Source organism: Anarhichas minor, unplaced genomic scaffold (assembly GCF_050575085.1).
Source record: "Anarhichas minor isolate MPS153535 unplaced genomic scaffold, ASM5057508v1 ptg000016l, whole genome shotgun sequence".
NCBI classification, from domain to species: Eukaryota; Metazoa; Chordata; class Actinopteri; order Perciformes; family Anarhichadidae; genus Anarhichas; species Anarhichas minor.
This window is the reverse complement of record NW_027466462.1, coordinates 1166566-1183218: the sequence shown is the minus strand read 5'-3', so window position 1 is coordinate 1183218 and position 16653 is coordinate 1166566. Positions and strand designations below refer to the sequence as shown.

At 44.0% G+C, this 16653-nt stretch overlaps 1 protein-coding gene across 1 annotated transcript in view; it reads left to right on the top strand.

The window, feature by feature from the left end:
* The window catches only part of arhgap36 (Rho GTPase activating protein 36), a 36529-nt gene extending 20512 nt beyond the window's left edge, over window positions 1-16017 (top strand). The window contains exons 3-12 of the mRNA XM_076092355.1: window positions 2712-2780; window positions 9837-10129; window positions 11916-12135; window positions 12335-12390; window positions 12859-13009; window positions 13100-13248; window positions 13496-13666; window positions 13891-13979; window positions 14064-14290; window positions 15019-16017. Coding sequence (XP_075948470.1) covers window positions 2712-2780; window positions 9837-10129; window positions 11916-12135; window positions 12335-12390; window positions 12859-13009; window positions 13100-13248; window positions 13496-13666; window positions 13891-13979; window positions 14064-14290; window positions 15019-15323 — 1730 coding nt within the window. The 3' untranslated portion in view covers window positions 15324-16017. The remainder of the gene's footprint in view (window positions 1-2711; window positions 2781-9836; window positions 10130-11915; window positions 12136-12334; window positions 12391-12858; window positions 13010-13099; window positions 13249-13495; window positions 13667-13890; window positions 13980-14063; window positions 14291-15018) is intronic.
* The last annotated feature ends 636 nt before the right edge of the window (window positions 16018-16653 follow it).

The following is a 16653-nucleotide window of genomic DNA, read 5'->3' as shown; positions in this document are numbered from 1 at the left end:
AGGACTCAAAGTGTTGGAGGTCCTGGATGTTACGCCTGTGTGAGCGTGTGTTACTCATGTTGTGAGGACAGAAGTCTGTTTACGCAGCCGCCACATGGCATGAATAAAAGCTCACGATGGTCTCGAGGGAATAAATGTGAGAAACGGAAACAAGGTTTAGACTCAGAGCAACTTGCATCCTGTGAGACTCTACTCATCCCTCCTCACTTTCGGGAAATGTTCCTCTTTCGCCATCTTCCTTTTCTTTATCTTCAGGGATGAATGTAAACTCTTTTCCCATCAGGCCGGGGTTCAGTCACACACTGAGATTCATGGGAAAACACAAGTAGATCACTCACTGCGGTGTCTTGGCTTATGAATTACCAAGAAGCAAATTGCAGGCAAGTTGAAATTCAGGGAACAAGACATTCAGATGTGGGCGGGTTGGGATGTTCCCATGTGTTCCCTGTTAGGAACATACCTGGAACCTAGTTATTTTAAACAACACCAGCTTTATGTACCTTCAGCCCACGTAAACCCGGCCAAAGAGCTTGTAAAACGCAAGAAAACACACACACTCGTACATTCCCCGCTTCCACTGGATGTTGTCTTTTCATCTTCATTACTGGAGCGCTGATGGCGTCTGACAGATACACTCAGAAAACGTGAGGATTGGATTCATTTGTGGACCGTTTGAGACGATAGTCGTCCTCCAGTGAACATCTTACTGGAATACTTCCTGGAATACTTCCTCCAGAAGTGTCTGTGATTGCATACACCTGTGTGTTTCTGTGCACGAGTGTATTTGGTTTCATTGGCAGGATCCGGTGGATTCTTTGTGAAACCTGTCAGTGGTTGCGGGACAGATTTGCTCTTATTTGGTGTGTTTTTGGGAGAGTTCGTTCTCATGCTCTCTCTCTCTCTCTCTCTCTCTGTCTCTGTCTGTCTCTCTCTCTCTCTCTCTCTCTCTCTCTGTCTCTCTCTCTCTGTCTCTGTCTCTGTCTCTGTCTCTCTCTCTGTCTGTCTCTCTCTGTCTCTGTCTCTCTCTGTGAGTCTCTACAGGGACTCCAGACTAACTCGCTCTCTGCTTACTTTGATCTTCTGTCCGTCTTCAACGTTTCCCTAGCGTTGGTTCTCTTCCCTTGAGCTCCACTTGTTCAGGAAGGTCCTCTTTTTCAAGACAAAATTATTGTTTTGACAATATAGCGTTTTTCAAGCAAACATGTCAACGTTTCTCTGGTTCTAGCTTCTTATATCAATTAGTGATCCTGTGATCGATTTGAAACGATGCCTTTAACCGAAACATTCTGCCAACGACAAATGATGCAAAACTGCAGGAAAAATATCAGTTCTAGTCGGAGGCATTCGTCTCGGTGTGTCCTAGCTCTCTGTGAACGTGCGTTATGTAATCATACAATGTGAGTGCATACATGTGCACAAACACACACATACACGCGAAGGGATTAGCCCCAGCTGGAGGTGGTGTGTGAGCGATGGGAGGGACCGTACGCTTTGGAAATAAACTCTAATTTCCTGCAGTCATGGGAATTTGACCCTTTTATCCCGACATGCACACACACACACACACACACACACACACACACACACACACACACACACTCTCAAATAGTCTTTCTTCCCCTCACTGTTTTAACTTTCTGCAAGCAAAGAGAGTCCCAAATATTCTAGACTGCATTATTTGCGATGCAGGGAACTCCGATCGTTCCCTAAAAGGGGAAAGACCCCGGTGTTGAATTAGTGATTTCTAAACACCAGATTGAGAAACCTAAACAATGGCTTCTTGCTCATGAACTCGAGGAGGAGGAGGAGGAGGAGGAGGATGTGTCCATGTAAAACAGCCACCCGGAGAGAAGCTGCACGACGTTAGCCGCTGCATTTTCTGAGATCAAACTCCGATGTTGTTACAACTAAAGTCAATGTTTGGCTCGTGATCCGCAGGAATTTGGAGAACAAACATAAAGGATGCAGGAATGCACCACACGTCCGACAAACCCCATCTCCCAAAAGGGGAAAGTTTTTCTTTTTCACGTCTTTCTATTGCTGTCAAATTTCTGTACATTTTGATTACAATAAGTTACTGTAATTCTTCGATGCAGTAGAGATGCTGTATATTTCTGTAAAAGTCTTGCTGGTGAAACTGCTGCCAGAAAAATATAGTCATGTTTGAATAATTACAGTAAATTACTGGATGCTTTGATTGCAGTATGTTGCTGTATTCTTTTGATACAGTAGAGAGACACTGCTGCCGGTAGATTGCTGTAATTTTACAGTGAAAATATTTAAAGTGTCGTTTTCACCTAACTAACGACTATTCATTTTCCTCCCACATGTATAAAATCCACATTTGGTGCCGTGCAGTCGTGAGCAAAGGGGCTAATCAAACAAACAACCAGGTCTGTTGAGAGTCAGCTCTATTGTTAGAGCGGAGGACGAGGTGGAACCACTCGGGAGGAAAGATCATAAGGGAACGAGGAGAGGAAAGCGGGGAAGGTCGCAATGAGGGCGGTGTTTGTGTTTCAGGGAGAGAAGTGATGATTGAGTGTTAAGTTATTTTAAGGCCAATAAGAGCGTTTGTGTTGCGATCCTCGTGGAAACACGTATTCGACACATACTTCTCTGAACACACAGTCTTCATTGTTCACACGCTCTTCAGCGTCTCTAATCATTTTATTCATGGTGACTTTTATCTCTTCTCTTTTTCTCTCTCACAGAAATACACAAACGGCGAAAATCTCTACGCAGGAAGTTTGACTCCTTCTCAAAGGAAAAGAAAGAGCGAGGTGAGTTCATCACACAAACACGGTCACGTGTGGTTTCACATTAAAGAAAACAATACGGTTTGTCTCCCCTGATAGTCTGTTTCCACGAAGTCCCTGCGTGACCCGACACCCACACACAGTAAACATTACCGTCCTACACAATGTCCCCTTCAGTCATCACCACAGTGACGTCCACCGGCTTTTACCGCTAATGCTCTTCTCACATTCTTGAAGTGCTGTTTATGAAGCACAAGTGGCTCAGGGCTGCAGAGCGTTCAGGGAGTCCAGCTTTGTGTGTCTGCGTCCGTCCTGCGTTGTTGCGACATGAACAGATTCATGACTGAACACAGACGTCCTCCACAGTCATGGTGTGTCACCCGACCAACGCTTACTGGCAGCAACCAGCTCTGAATTAATATTAATTCATGTTTCATGATGTTCACATTGTTCAAAGTGATTTTTAAATCCAATTAACTCAGATTTACCTATTTTGATTTAAACACACTAAGACAACAGTTTGATTATGTTATTACTTGCAAAATTAATTAAAAAAAGAATAAAGCAAACATTTAGGTTTAAGCATTAAAACCACCAACAGTTTGGTTTTGGCAACAAAACCACCAACAGTTTGGTTTTGGCAACAAAACCACCAACAGTTTGGTTGAGGCAACAAAACCACCAACAGTTTGGTTTTGGCAACAAAAACACCAACAGTTTGGTTTAGGCAACAAAACCACCAACAGTTTGGTTGAGGCAACAAAACCACCAACAGTTTGGTTTTGGCAACAAAACCACCAACAGTTTGGTTTTGGCAACAAAAACACCAACAGTTTGGTTTAGGCAACAAAACCACCAACAGTTTGGTTTTGGCAACAAAACCACCAACAGTTTGGTTGAGGCAACAAAACCACCAACAGTTTGGTTTTGGCAACAAAACCACCAACAGTTTGGTTTTGGCAACAAAAACACCAACAGTTTGGTTTAGGCAACAAAACCACCAACAGTTTGGTTTTGGCAACAAAACCACCAACAGTTTGGTTGAGGCAACAAAACCACCAACAGTTTGGTTTTGGCAACAAAACCACCAACAGTTTGGTTTAGGCAACAAAACCACCAACAGTTTGGTTTAGTCAACAAAAACACCAACAGTTAGCTTTAGGCAACAAAACCACCAACAGTTTGGTTTAGTCAACAAAAACACCAACAGTTAGCTTTAGGCAACAAAACCACCAACAGTTTGGTTTAGTCAACAAAACCACCAACAGTTTGGTTTAGTCAACAAAAACACCAACAGTTAGCTTTAGGCAACAAAACCACCAACAGTTAGCTCAACAAAACTAATCAGCACACCGCTGTAATCCGTTGGCATTAGTTTTACTCTTTATAAGTTATACAGCTGTGGATCATGTGTCGTTGATGATGAAGTTGCATTCGTACTGTGGAAACTATGAGGACTCTATGTAAACACAAAGGCAACCCCTGTCTTTCTTTATATCCAGCAGTGAAGCCATATTACATGTTGTCATCCACCCATGAAGCTAAAAGCAGTTCAGTCTGAGCCTCTGACCAAACTGAGCCACAATGTTTCGACCTTTTCGTCGCTCTGAACGGGAACAAAACGATCTGTGAGTGTCGCACTTTGAACATCATGCGTGCAACATGCAATACATAAACTTGCTTTAAGTAAGTCCATGTCAAGGTGCGATTACAACTTATTTAAATGACAGCCATGGTATTGGTGATAGGACATGTAAACACAAGCCTCCAGCCACTTCAACTGCTTTCAGTTTCCTCCCCTCTGCTTTCTTTAACTCCCTGCTCTTCCTCCTCTCTCCTGCTAAGCCTCATCTGCCAATGTGACTCCAACCTCTCATAAAGAGATGTTCTCTACTCTCAGGTGATTATCGGAGATACGAGCCAACACACACACACACACACATACACACACATGTTCCCAGGCTGTCTGCGCAGGTCTTTAAATCCTGCCTCCAGCCTCCTGCACAGGGGGACTTAGCTGAAGCTAACGCTGCTAATCAAAACACAGAACATCGGGACCTGGCAGCGTTCCCTCTGGCTCCGCTGCCCCGGTACTACCGGAGTCCTGACTGTGTGGCCTTCAGGGGTCAGCAGGTAGCAGGTTACATGACACAGGATTATTATGGGGCGACTGTGGAGTTATTGAGAGAGAAACAATGAGTCACACTGTTTTTCACGTGATCTGGCAACGTGAATGACAAGAAGAGCCACAATGTTGTTTGTTCTTTTCCTTGATTTGATGCAGATTGCTGATTCAGCTATGCAATAAATTTGGGCAGAACGGTGCATATGTTCAAACCTTCTCTCCCGGAATCCAGTTGCATTCTTTCTATATACAAAAGGTGACGAATGATGAATAGGTTTCAGACGCTCTTCCACCATCCAACAAGCACTTTGGTTTGCAACTAATTGCTTTCAAACGAGGGAGGTGAACTCCTGAAAGCAGGCAGTGGTGGAGCAGCCTGGACGCAGAGCTTCAGTGAAAGTTACTGCAGATGGAACGAGTGCCGAGAGTTTATTTCAACCGCACGGGTTATTGTTACAGGTCAAGAGCCCGAGTGGAACAAACTAGACACGGTCGGACGACACGCGGTAGACGATATACCAAAAGATATATTTGAGTATTTCTCTTCACTTGTTTGCTCTCAAACCTATAGGTTGCTTCTGTTGATGCATGTGTTCCACTGGGTTTACACAGAGGACTTCCTGTGTTAAACAAACACAGGTTTTTACATTCACTCAGCTCAATGCCCCGGAGGACCGATATTATCATCCACGCAGCTGCTGGCCTGTGACGGAGGAGTAGTAGTGAGTGCTGAACGCCCTCCTAAATATATCTCCTTCAGTCTTCCAGGAACAGAAAGTGACCTGAGGACCGAACAATAAGCCTTTCACCAGAGGCACACATCTGTTTTCCTGTCTGGGTTTTAGTGTTTGTTTTACTCTTAACCCAGAGGGGTCTCATCGGGGAAATGCTAACTGATGTAATTTATTGCTGCTGCTATGTATCATTTCTGTCCTATGGATGGACTCTGTTGTAAAGGGAATCCCTCGTCTGTTGCTCTCAATGAGGTTTATTCATTTTTTTCCACCGTTAAAGTTTTTTAACTTGACGTTTTAAAACGTATATGTATGTGTATACATGCCGAAGACTTATTCCTTAAATCATTAGTGTTTGAGGTGCGATACTTGATGTCGTCAGCCAGATGTATTAACTTTCATGGTGATTTAAAAACCCAAACCTGAGAATCGTGCAGACTTCTCAGCTTTCCGTGAAGCCGAGGACGTCTAACTGTCCCATTAGCTCGGCTGACTGACTCTGTGACTCTGACTGACTCTGTGAAGTATTGTCCAAGACTTCCAGGCTGCCATCGGCCCACTATTAACTCCTCAAGTGTTTACTTGAACACCTCCAGCACCAGCAGCGAACACCGTTGTAGGAGTCCCACTGGATGCCAGAAAATGTGGCCGAATGACAGGAGGCAGAGGCACGGAGTGGTCAGCTCGGCTGCTCCTGCCAACAGACGTCAACACTGTGAGGAATAAGCACGAGCTTACTGTTTAAACACAGCCATAAAGTACAGTGCGTAAGACACATTAACATCTTATGGATGAACCCGTTCCTGTTGGCTGGGGGACGTTGTGTTTGTATGACATGTACCAGGTTACACAGGGTGATGTGTAAAGAACCTTTCAACCTGTTTCAAGACAGTGTTCATCCTGCTGAAGTCTGCTCAAGCAGAGATCAACGAGAGGATCACTGTTATTATATGTTAAATATATGCAAAGTACGGTGGAAAATGGCCACTTGTATTGGTTATCACCGGGTGGTGCAGGAAGTACTCAAGTCTTTGATGTTTGTGGGGTGGGTGGTGCATACAAACACAGGACTGTCAACCAGAAGACCACTATTCAATGCTGATGTTCGTGTCCCCAAATTTGATAGAGTTAGTGATGTTTTTGGTGTGTTTCCCGTCCGCTCACTGTTAGCAGGATGTGTCAGTCGTTGGACAGCGGCGTGCGCCAACTGGACAATCTGGGTTCAAGACCACAAACTGGCAAACATCCTCCTTTGATGAGTTGTCGTTTATTCTCTAGCTGACATCGCTGAGGCAGTAGGCCAGATAACAGTAAGTATACTGTAGTATACTGTTGCTGGATGCAGTATGTGGAAATACTGTATTTAAAATGTTCGCTGCGCCTCAATGTTCTCATTCCAGACAGACGTTGAACACCTGTGAGACCGTAATACCTCTAAAGGTGCAACCACTGTTTACCACCACAACACTACATCACTGTGATAACGCGGCGGCAATCCCGTCAAATCAAACGAGGGACATCTGCAATCTGTGGTTTTGCAGAATTCTCCATTATCATGTTTTTTTTTTCCTGGCGGTAGTGTTTGTTTGTCCAGAACTTTGAGGATTGAGTCGGCAGTGTGCAAACCTTTGCAGATGATAGGTTGTTTTCTCTTGCACAAAAACATGGAAACGCCTCGATGAATAGATGAATAGATGCATAGATGCATAGATGAATAGATGCATAGATGAATAGATGCAAAGATGAATAGATGCATAGATGCATAGATGAATAGATGAATAGATGCATAGATGAATAGATGCATAGATGCAAAGATGAATAGATGCATAGATGCATAGATGCAAAGATGAATAGATGCATAGATGAATAGATGCATAGATGAATAGATGCATAGATGAATAGATGCAAAGATGAATAGATGCATAGATGAATAGATGCAAAGATGAATAGATGCATAGATGAATAGATGAATAGATGCATAGATGCATAGATGAATAGATGAATAGATGCATAGATGAATAGATGCAAAGATGAATAGATGCATAGATGAATAGATGCATAGATGAATAGATGCAAAGATGAATAGATGCATAGATGCATAGATGAATAGATGAATAGATGCATAGATGCATAGATGCATAGATGCAAAGATGAATAGATGCATAGATGAATAGATGCATAGATGCAAAGATGAATAGATGAATAGATGCATAGATGAATAGATGCATAGATGAATAGATGCAAAGATGAATAGATGCATAGATGAATAGATGCAAAGATGAATAGATGCATAGATGAATAGATGAATAGATGCATAGATGAATAGATGCATAGATGAATAGATGCATAGATGAATAGATGCAAAGATGAATAGATGCATAGATGAATAGATGAATAGATGCATAGATGCATAGATGAATAGATGAATAGATGCATAGATGAATAGATGCAAAGATGAATAGATGCATAGATGAATAGATGCATAGATGCAAAGATGAATAGATGCAAAGATGAATAGATGCATAGATGCATAGATAAATATCATTTCGCTATTATATCGAATCAACGATCTTAATTTGAGTTGTTGCTTTGTCACTCTTTAATCCAAGCCATTGTTTTGGTTGTTGTTGCGCTGAACTGACCTCTCTAACTGGATTTTGTGCCAGATCAGAGTCTGCGCTCAACTGTTGTGGTCATGTGACGCAGCAAAGCAAAGGATTTGCAGCTTTAGCAGTCGAGTAGCTGACCAGAGACTCCCACGATGACAGCAACCTCATGTTGCATCTCCCTGCACTAAGCCAGTATCGGTCTGAGTGTGATGTCTGGTTTGCCGCTCTAACAGGATTACCTGTTCATCCCCCTCTTACCTGCTCTCTCCATCTGTTCTGTCTATTCTTATCCCGCTCGTCTCCCTGAACTCCAATCTCTCCTGTGATGACTGAAGTAACCAGCTGTTCAAATTGTTCTTTCTGTAGTTTCACTTCGTCCACTATTTCTTCGTGAACAAAAAGAGTCTCATCGTTTTCCTGTTTGGAGTTCAGATGTGATCAGCAGAAAGGAATGTGTTCTCTAAATACAACCCAGGACTCCCAGTTCCAGTTCTCCAAACAGCTGATTTACATCAATGTGTTCAGACGAGATTCATTTACCTGCAAGACTGTTTTTCTCCGTGAAGAAGAGCTCATTCTGACCACTCTCCAAAACACTTAAGAGTTTTGCTCGTCTGTTAAATGTCCACTTAAAGACTTCAAGTGAGGAAAGAGGAAGAAGGTTTTCTCCCATGAGTGAACACCAGACATCATATTTAACCATTAATATGTTTAAACCAACATCTGTTCCAGCTGTTTGATCAGTTATCTTTCTTCACACATCTTTATTATTGCAGTCTTACAATTTTGCAAACATTTTTTTGGCAACCAGCATCACGCACAGTTATGAGTTATTATAAGTGGATCAGTTTATATCAGGCAAACGTTTGTAATCACAGCTCTCTGGACCCTCAAATTACACCAGATTTATGCCCTCCTGCCTCCTCTATACTGAAATACTTAACAATATTGTTATTTATTTAAACAATTTAAAAACATTTCTTGATAATTTACCGTGCACTTTTGAATTTGTAGGTGTCGTATTACAGGAATAGGAATTAGATTCCAGGATACGACAGTGAAATCCATCGTAGATGTTGCAGAAAGAGTTCTACACCCTGAGTGACGGGAAACAGATTTTGTTTAAGTGGAGCAGCTCTCATGTTTTCATGAGCAGCTGCTCTTCCTTGTGTTCTCTTTCTGCTGATCATGCTGTTCTTCAGGTCGAAGTAAAGCGTCGCGTTTGTTATCTTCGCGATGAGGATCCTGATGTTCTTATTTGAACTCTATACTCCGTGTGAGAGCTGATGCAGCTCAGAAAGCAAGTTATTAATGTAACTAACGTTTTTGGAGGAAACACAAAGTGGGCTTGGATCCCATCATGGTTCAGATTTGTGCAGCTAAATCACAGGAATGTTTGAGATTGTTAAAAAAGAGACAATTCAGCAGCAGCGTGACACGGTTGTCTCTACTGTTCAAGTTGTTGAGTTTGTCTTGAAATCTTTCTGTAAAGCCAACAAATGATTCCGTCCTCTCTCTTCAGAATCGCTGCTCCAGTTACCGACGTCTCTGACAAGAAAACGTGACATAACTTGTCTTCTCTTTTCTGTTTTTCTATCCTCCCCTCCATCAGAATCTGCCGCCAAGGCGTTCGGCATCCCCCTCTCCCAGGTCATCGCCAACGACCGGGCCTACAAGCTGCAGCAGGACGCCCTGAAGGAGAGCAGGCGAGACTGTCTGGACCTGGAGGCCAGCGTCCTGCGCTTCAGGGCCGAGAAGAGGCAGTTCTTCAACGGGAACAAGCCGCTGGTCAGCTCCCCCTCCATCATGGGAGGAGGTCCCGGCTCACCGGCGCCAGTTACCGAGACCCAGAACAACCCGCTGTCGCCAACGTTTCTGGACAACACGGGGCGAGGACAGAGGAGGGTGAGACAGAGTGACTGATGAACATCATGTCACAGCTCAGACTCTTCCTTTTGTTTCCACAGCCGTGTGTTAGTGTGAAGACACGCTGTGTTGTTGCTGTGGGTGTTTTCATGTGTTGTGCTTGTTGCACCCTGTAATCCTCTCAACGCTGATCTGGAAACAGTCGTTATGTTAAAATCCGTAAAGAGCATCATTACAGCAGCGCAGTGATCCAACCTGAACCAGCGATCAAGTGCAGCTCATACGACTAGTCGCTGAAGTAAACACTACACACAGTGATGATGAGTATTTGGTAGAAGACGGACTCACAGAACTGACAATGTGGCTCGATTATCTTCATCATTGACCGTTAAGAAATGTGAAAACTCCATTTATGGCATAAAAAATCCAAACTTAAGTCATTTACAACTGTAAGTAAAGCTTTAAGTATAAATATTTGTAATACATATTGAAGGTTACGTGTTTCTCATCCTTCTCAACCTAAATGGGACTCTGACTCACCCTCTTACAGCTGTCTGGACTGCAGCAGCTCACTGTTTACATATCTGACAACACACACACACACACACACACACACACACACACACACACACACACACACACACACACACACACACACACACACACACACACACACACACACACACACACACACACACACACACACACACACACACACTCTTTGGCTGGAGATCTTCATGTTGTCAGCTGAGCAGCAGTAACGTGGTGGCTGCGTGGTGTCCCGTGCAGTGACAGACGGTGTACACTGAGAGAGTAAAGGTTGAGATTAACGGCTGGAACAAGATGGAGGATATTTTTAATTATTATGTTGATCTGCTACACAGATTGCCGTGTGCTTGTTTGTGTAAATGTTGATCGACGTTGAATATATCGACCGTCCACATTGCACAAAATGAATCAAAGCACTCGCTCAGGTCTCGAGCAGTATACCAGGTGTGAAGGAGAGGAGATGAGCGGTCCTCGAGATATGAGAAGAACACACACACACACAGACGGAGGTTATTTGCTTTATATTTAAAACTGTATTTAAGTTGAATAACTTAAGAACTCCATTCCTTCAAGAACACCAGGTTCATAAAGGTTTAGAGGCTTCGAAAGACACAAAGTTGTTCTTTCTGAGGTTGAATTTATATCCTAATAATCCCTGAACTCTGGAGCGGTTTAGTTTTCTGGACTGAGCTGCTGTTGGGACGCTTGACGTTCCTCCAGAAACGATTAGTTGCAGTTCACAGACGAGCGATTTATATATTTCTGTGGTCTTCGTTTGTCTGCCTCTCAAACATTTATTGGATCTTCTTCTTCTCCTGACATCATTTTCTCCCGTCGGTGCTTCTCTCCGAGTGTTTCTTCTTCTTCTCTCGACTCTTTCTCTTCATTTAAAGCTGCACGAATCAATACTTTTATATCAGTGATTCAAATGACTGTTGAACCCAGAGAGATGTTTTTGAGTTGAAGAGCAAAACAGAGTTAAGAGAAAGTGCAGAAATCTGCTGCAGGTACAAATAGTGATAACATGTTGATAATATGTTGTGTTTTTCAGCTTGCTGCCCCCTAGTGGCCGAAAACATGTGATGCAGTGTTTTACTTTTCTGTAAACTTGTGTTGCTTGACGTGTTTTCCAGGAATCTTATTCAACGGTTGAAAGTTATTTTTCGTTTTCCTGCAAAGGTTCAGCAACACGTGCCACTTTCCGCCCGTTTCCTGCATGCGGCCTTTTCAAAATAAACTTCCGTCTTCACAGGAAACTACCCTCTTTCTCTTGCAGGGCGGTCTGTCGGTGGACTCCATCTCCGACCTCGTCGAGAGTCAGTCTCGCCTGCTGGAGGCGCTGCAGCTCTCTCACCCGGCCGAGCTGGAGCTCATGAAGTCGCCGGGCGGCGGCGGCTCGTCGGAGGGGAGGACCCAGACCAAGCTCAGCCTCAACCCCATCTACAAACAGGTGCCCCGGGTCCTGGAGAGGTGCTGCAGTCACATCAAGACCTACGGTGAGACACGCGCTGGCGGCTGCGGCTCACTTGTGCCATTTGGCGTCCCCAAAACTCTTTCAACTTGAAGCTGCAAAAGTTAAAAGTTTGTTTTTTATGTACAGTCATTTAAATAGACTCACTGAAGTATTATTTTCCTTTTAAATGTAGATGAACGGAACTTTACGAGACTGTTTGTTGCACCATTTTGTGTCCCCAGGTCTTCAGACGGTGGGGATCTTCCGAGTTGGGAGCTCTAAGAAGAGAGTGAGACAGGTGAGGACGTTTCCTGTTCACCCACATCCAATTTATCACTGTAAAAAACAAACTAAACATCTGGAATAACATTTTATTTTTCATAATCAACACTTAAAAATGATGAAGGCGCTTCCAAATGACTGCAGAACAAAATGTAAAGCAGGTTTTGGTGTTTAATTTTTACATCTTTGCTCAAGATTTCATTAAACTTAATTTTCTTTCTTTGTAAACATTGTACCAAAGAGGAAGATCTTGGGAAGATTAATACTGAGAATAAATATGAAGCAACATTTAAAATAATTGTTTCCCGTCAGAGTGGAAAATGAAAATAATCTTCAAGGGAAAAGCTGACGATGCGTGGCATCCTGTTTTGGAGAGTTTGTGTCTGTCGGGGGGGAAAGTGACTCCTGTTTGACCTCCTGGTGTGTTTTTGTCTTTTCCTACATGCATATTTGTGGGTACACTTGTCCTCTGTGTGCTGCTCAGCTGCTGGAGGACTTCGATAGGGGGGTGGACGTCCAGCTGGACGAGGAGCACAGCGTCCACGACGTGGCGGCGCTGCTCAAAGAGTTCCTCAGAGACATTCCTGACCCTCTGCTGCCCAGAGAGCTCTACCCCGCCTTCCTGCACGCCAACCGTGAGCACACACACACACACACACACACGGTGACTAAAACAGCTTTAACACCTGTACAATACCCGCTAAGTCCTCGTCCTCTCCCTGCAGTGCTGAGGGGAGCAGACCAGCTCCAGTACCTGCAGCACCTCCTCTACCTGCTGCCTCCCTGCAACTGTGACACCCTGCTGCGCCTCCTCAGCCTGCTGCACACCGTGCAGAGCTTCGCCCAGGACAGCGTGGGAACCAACGACGAGGAGGTACAGGCTTCACCCGTTCTATAGAGCGAGTAGAAGTCAGGATTATGAGACAAACGGGCCCCTGGGGGACAGACTCCGTGGTCATTGTGCATCTTTTAGTGGTTTTGTGTCTCTTTGTGTTCTTTGTGTCTCTATGGGGTCATTTATTGTAATGTTGCGACTGCAGGTTTAGAGCCAATAACAAATAAAGTGGATCAAGATCGATTGTACAAAATGAGCACCTCTCCGTCGTCCTCTCTCCGTCCAGATCCCCGGGAACAAGATGACGGCGGCGAACCTGGCGGTGATCTTTGGTCCCAACCTGCTGCAGAAGGAGCGAGGAGGAGACCCGAGTCCTCATGCGATGGGGATCGAGGACAGCACGGCCATCATCGCCGTGACCCTGCTGCTCGTACAGAACCACAGGAGGCTCTTCATGGTACGCAGATGATGAAGTATTGTCTTTTAACGTAACTTTTAAACTTGGAAAATAAGTATGAAAGGATCAGCATCATTGGTACCTTATCATGCTAATATTTGTTTCATGTGCTGAGACTTTGAGATATTAAAAACGTTTTTTCAGCTTTTTAATTTTGGTGTCATTTATGCACACAAATAATTTTCTCAAGATCCAATCAAAGCGTTTGGTTTGTGACCCTCCAGGTGTCTGCAGAGCTGCAGCAGGAGGTCCTGATGAGCCTGATCCAGACGGACCCGGACATCATCGACTATCTGCTGCGGAGGAAACTCAGGTAACCATGCAGACTGGTCTCGTCACTGAGCTACTTTTCTTTCTCTACTGATGTTACATTTTACATTTTCGTCCCCTCATCCAGCGGCAGTCACCTGACGGTGGAGAGCGGCAGTGAGTCGGGGGGTCGTCGGGACACGGGGGCCTCTCTGGACTCCGTCGGGGCCTCCAGCGGGAGTTTGTCTCCGCTGGAGCCGCCGTCACCGCTTTTCCCGCCGGACGGCAACGGCGGCGATGGCAGCCTGACCAGCGAGGTGTTCCTCAACGTTCTCAAACTGAACCAGAACAGGAAGCGCCAGGAGACCAGATACGGTACGCATGTGTCCTCATGAAGGAGATATCAATACTTAACCTACGTGCCTTTAAATTTGACTGTTATCATTTTATGCCCTTATTACTTTTTGGGAAATAAAAAGGTAATGCTTTCCTCTTAGATTCCCCAAGAAAGTTTCAATAAATAAAGTTAATTTACAGTTGTTCATTTAAGAGGAATCTTCTTGAACAAACGGCTTCATTTAAATAAAATGTAGGAAAATATAATTGGACCATTGGTCATTATTTCTAAAATCTGAAGTTACAATCCTCCTACACTACGGCACATTAAAGCACCTTTAAAATAAGATGTTTATGTTGAATATAACGCTGAACGTCTGTGTGCTGGGATGTAAAGTGAGGCCACAGCACCATCTAGTGGTGACAGACAGGAAGCTGGAGAGGCCAACGCAGCATCACTATTAACATGAAGTATTGTGTTGAACATAAGGAACACAAGAAGAAGAAGAGTAGATGAATGACGAAGACCACATGACTGATCCTGGTTTGGTTGTTCCGTCGTCTTTTATATAAGTTTCTCCAGCTTTAATAAAGTCTTACTATGAGAATTTGAGAACGTTCATCTTGAAATCAACGTTTTTAAAAAGGTTTTCCTGTCTTGAATGGTTTTGCTTTTATTTTGTATTTGTATTTGTTAAACGGAGGACAGATCTCCCCAAAGAAACCGTGATTGCACAACGTTTCTGTGCTTGTTTTCTATCCTCCAGGCGAGGCCCCTTCAGGTAAATCCATCCGCCACATGCGTCAGTTCCACTCCCACCACAACCTGCTCAGCCTGGCCCAGCCCTCCTCGTCCTCCGGCCCCAGACTCAGCCAGGACCACGACCCCCAGGACCGCAGGGGCCCGCCGGGCTTCACGCTGGGCGGCGTCGGCGGCAGCTGCTCCAGTCTGAGCGGCTCGACGGAGAGCAGCATCTGGGTGAGACAGACGCCGCAGGACGACGGCAAACCGGCCTCCAACTTCTGGGACTTTTTCACCGGGAAAGGGTCGAGCTCGGAGACGGTGGTGTGATGACGGGCGAGGAAAAGGGGAGATATGAAGGAACGTTGTGTGTGTTTTTGAGGTCAGAATTCCCCCCAAAAATGTGCCCAACGTCCTGTTACATTTACAGCAGACTACTGTTGATTTAAAACAAAGGTTAAGTGTCTTCCTAAGATTATAAACACTCTGCAGCTCTACAATCTAAAATTCTTGAATCCTAAAATTCCTACCTGAACTTTAAAGGCGGCACGTTTGGAATTTCCAACTTTTCAGGCATCCCTGGAACGCAGCATGTGCATGAATGTGTGTGTGTGTGTGTGTGTGTTTGTTTTAAAGACTTTTTGGATTTGTGTCGGAAGAAAGTGTTTAAACTTTTAAGCACAACTCGGACATCAGCACATGAAGAAGAAGAAGAGAATAATAACTCTGTTCATGAGATGAAATGAAAGTGGACGCAGTAATCATTGAGATGTACATAATGTGTACTTAATGTGTACTTAATGTCATGTTACACACACACAACCCTGAATACGTAGAGTAGAACTGCATCACTCTGTGTAGCTGCACTTCTTCATCTACTCCAGACCAGACTCCTTCTGTTGTTTACCAGTAACCTGCAATAAACTGCATTAACTGTAAATATAATCTACAATACCATCAAACATTGAAGTATAACTCCTGACGGCATCTCAGCAGAAAATAAACAAATATATCAGAGCCAGAACCTTTGCTTACCTTCATTTTTGCTTCTGTTTCATCTGCGCATTTGTCAACTCTCAAAGTGAACTTTTATCACCATGAAGTTAAATACCATAAATCATATGCTCAACGTTGTGTCTGTTACGTCCTCTTTATTCTACCGTTGCTCCGCTGTATTGTGAGGAGCTCTGCAGTAAGTCATCGCGACACATTCACCTCTAGACATGTGCAGTTTGGAGGATCCAGACACAGCAGCGATGATGGAAACACTTTCTTACTGGAGTCTAATAAATCACCCAAACATACAGATGTTCAGCTGCACTGCGGGTCACATAGCGGTGTGCACAAACATCAGCACGTTCCGCTGCGCACTGATTTGGTGATTTGTAACGACAATAGAATTAAAACTGGGCCACAGTTGGTTTCATGTGTTTTGAGTTTGGGTTGGATGCTGCGTTCATATACAAGAGTCCCGGTTTATTATCTTGTAAATAGCAAGCGCCCACTATCTGATGGAAAACGTTTCCATTTCTCCCATGATAACCGGGTAACGTGAACGCAGCATTGAACCACTTAGTATTTCTGAGGAAAAATAAACTGTTCTGCAGCAGAACTTGTTTATTCCTCAGAGAAACAAAAGTAGGAAACTGCGTCGTCTCCT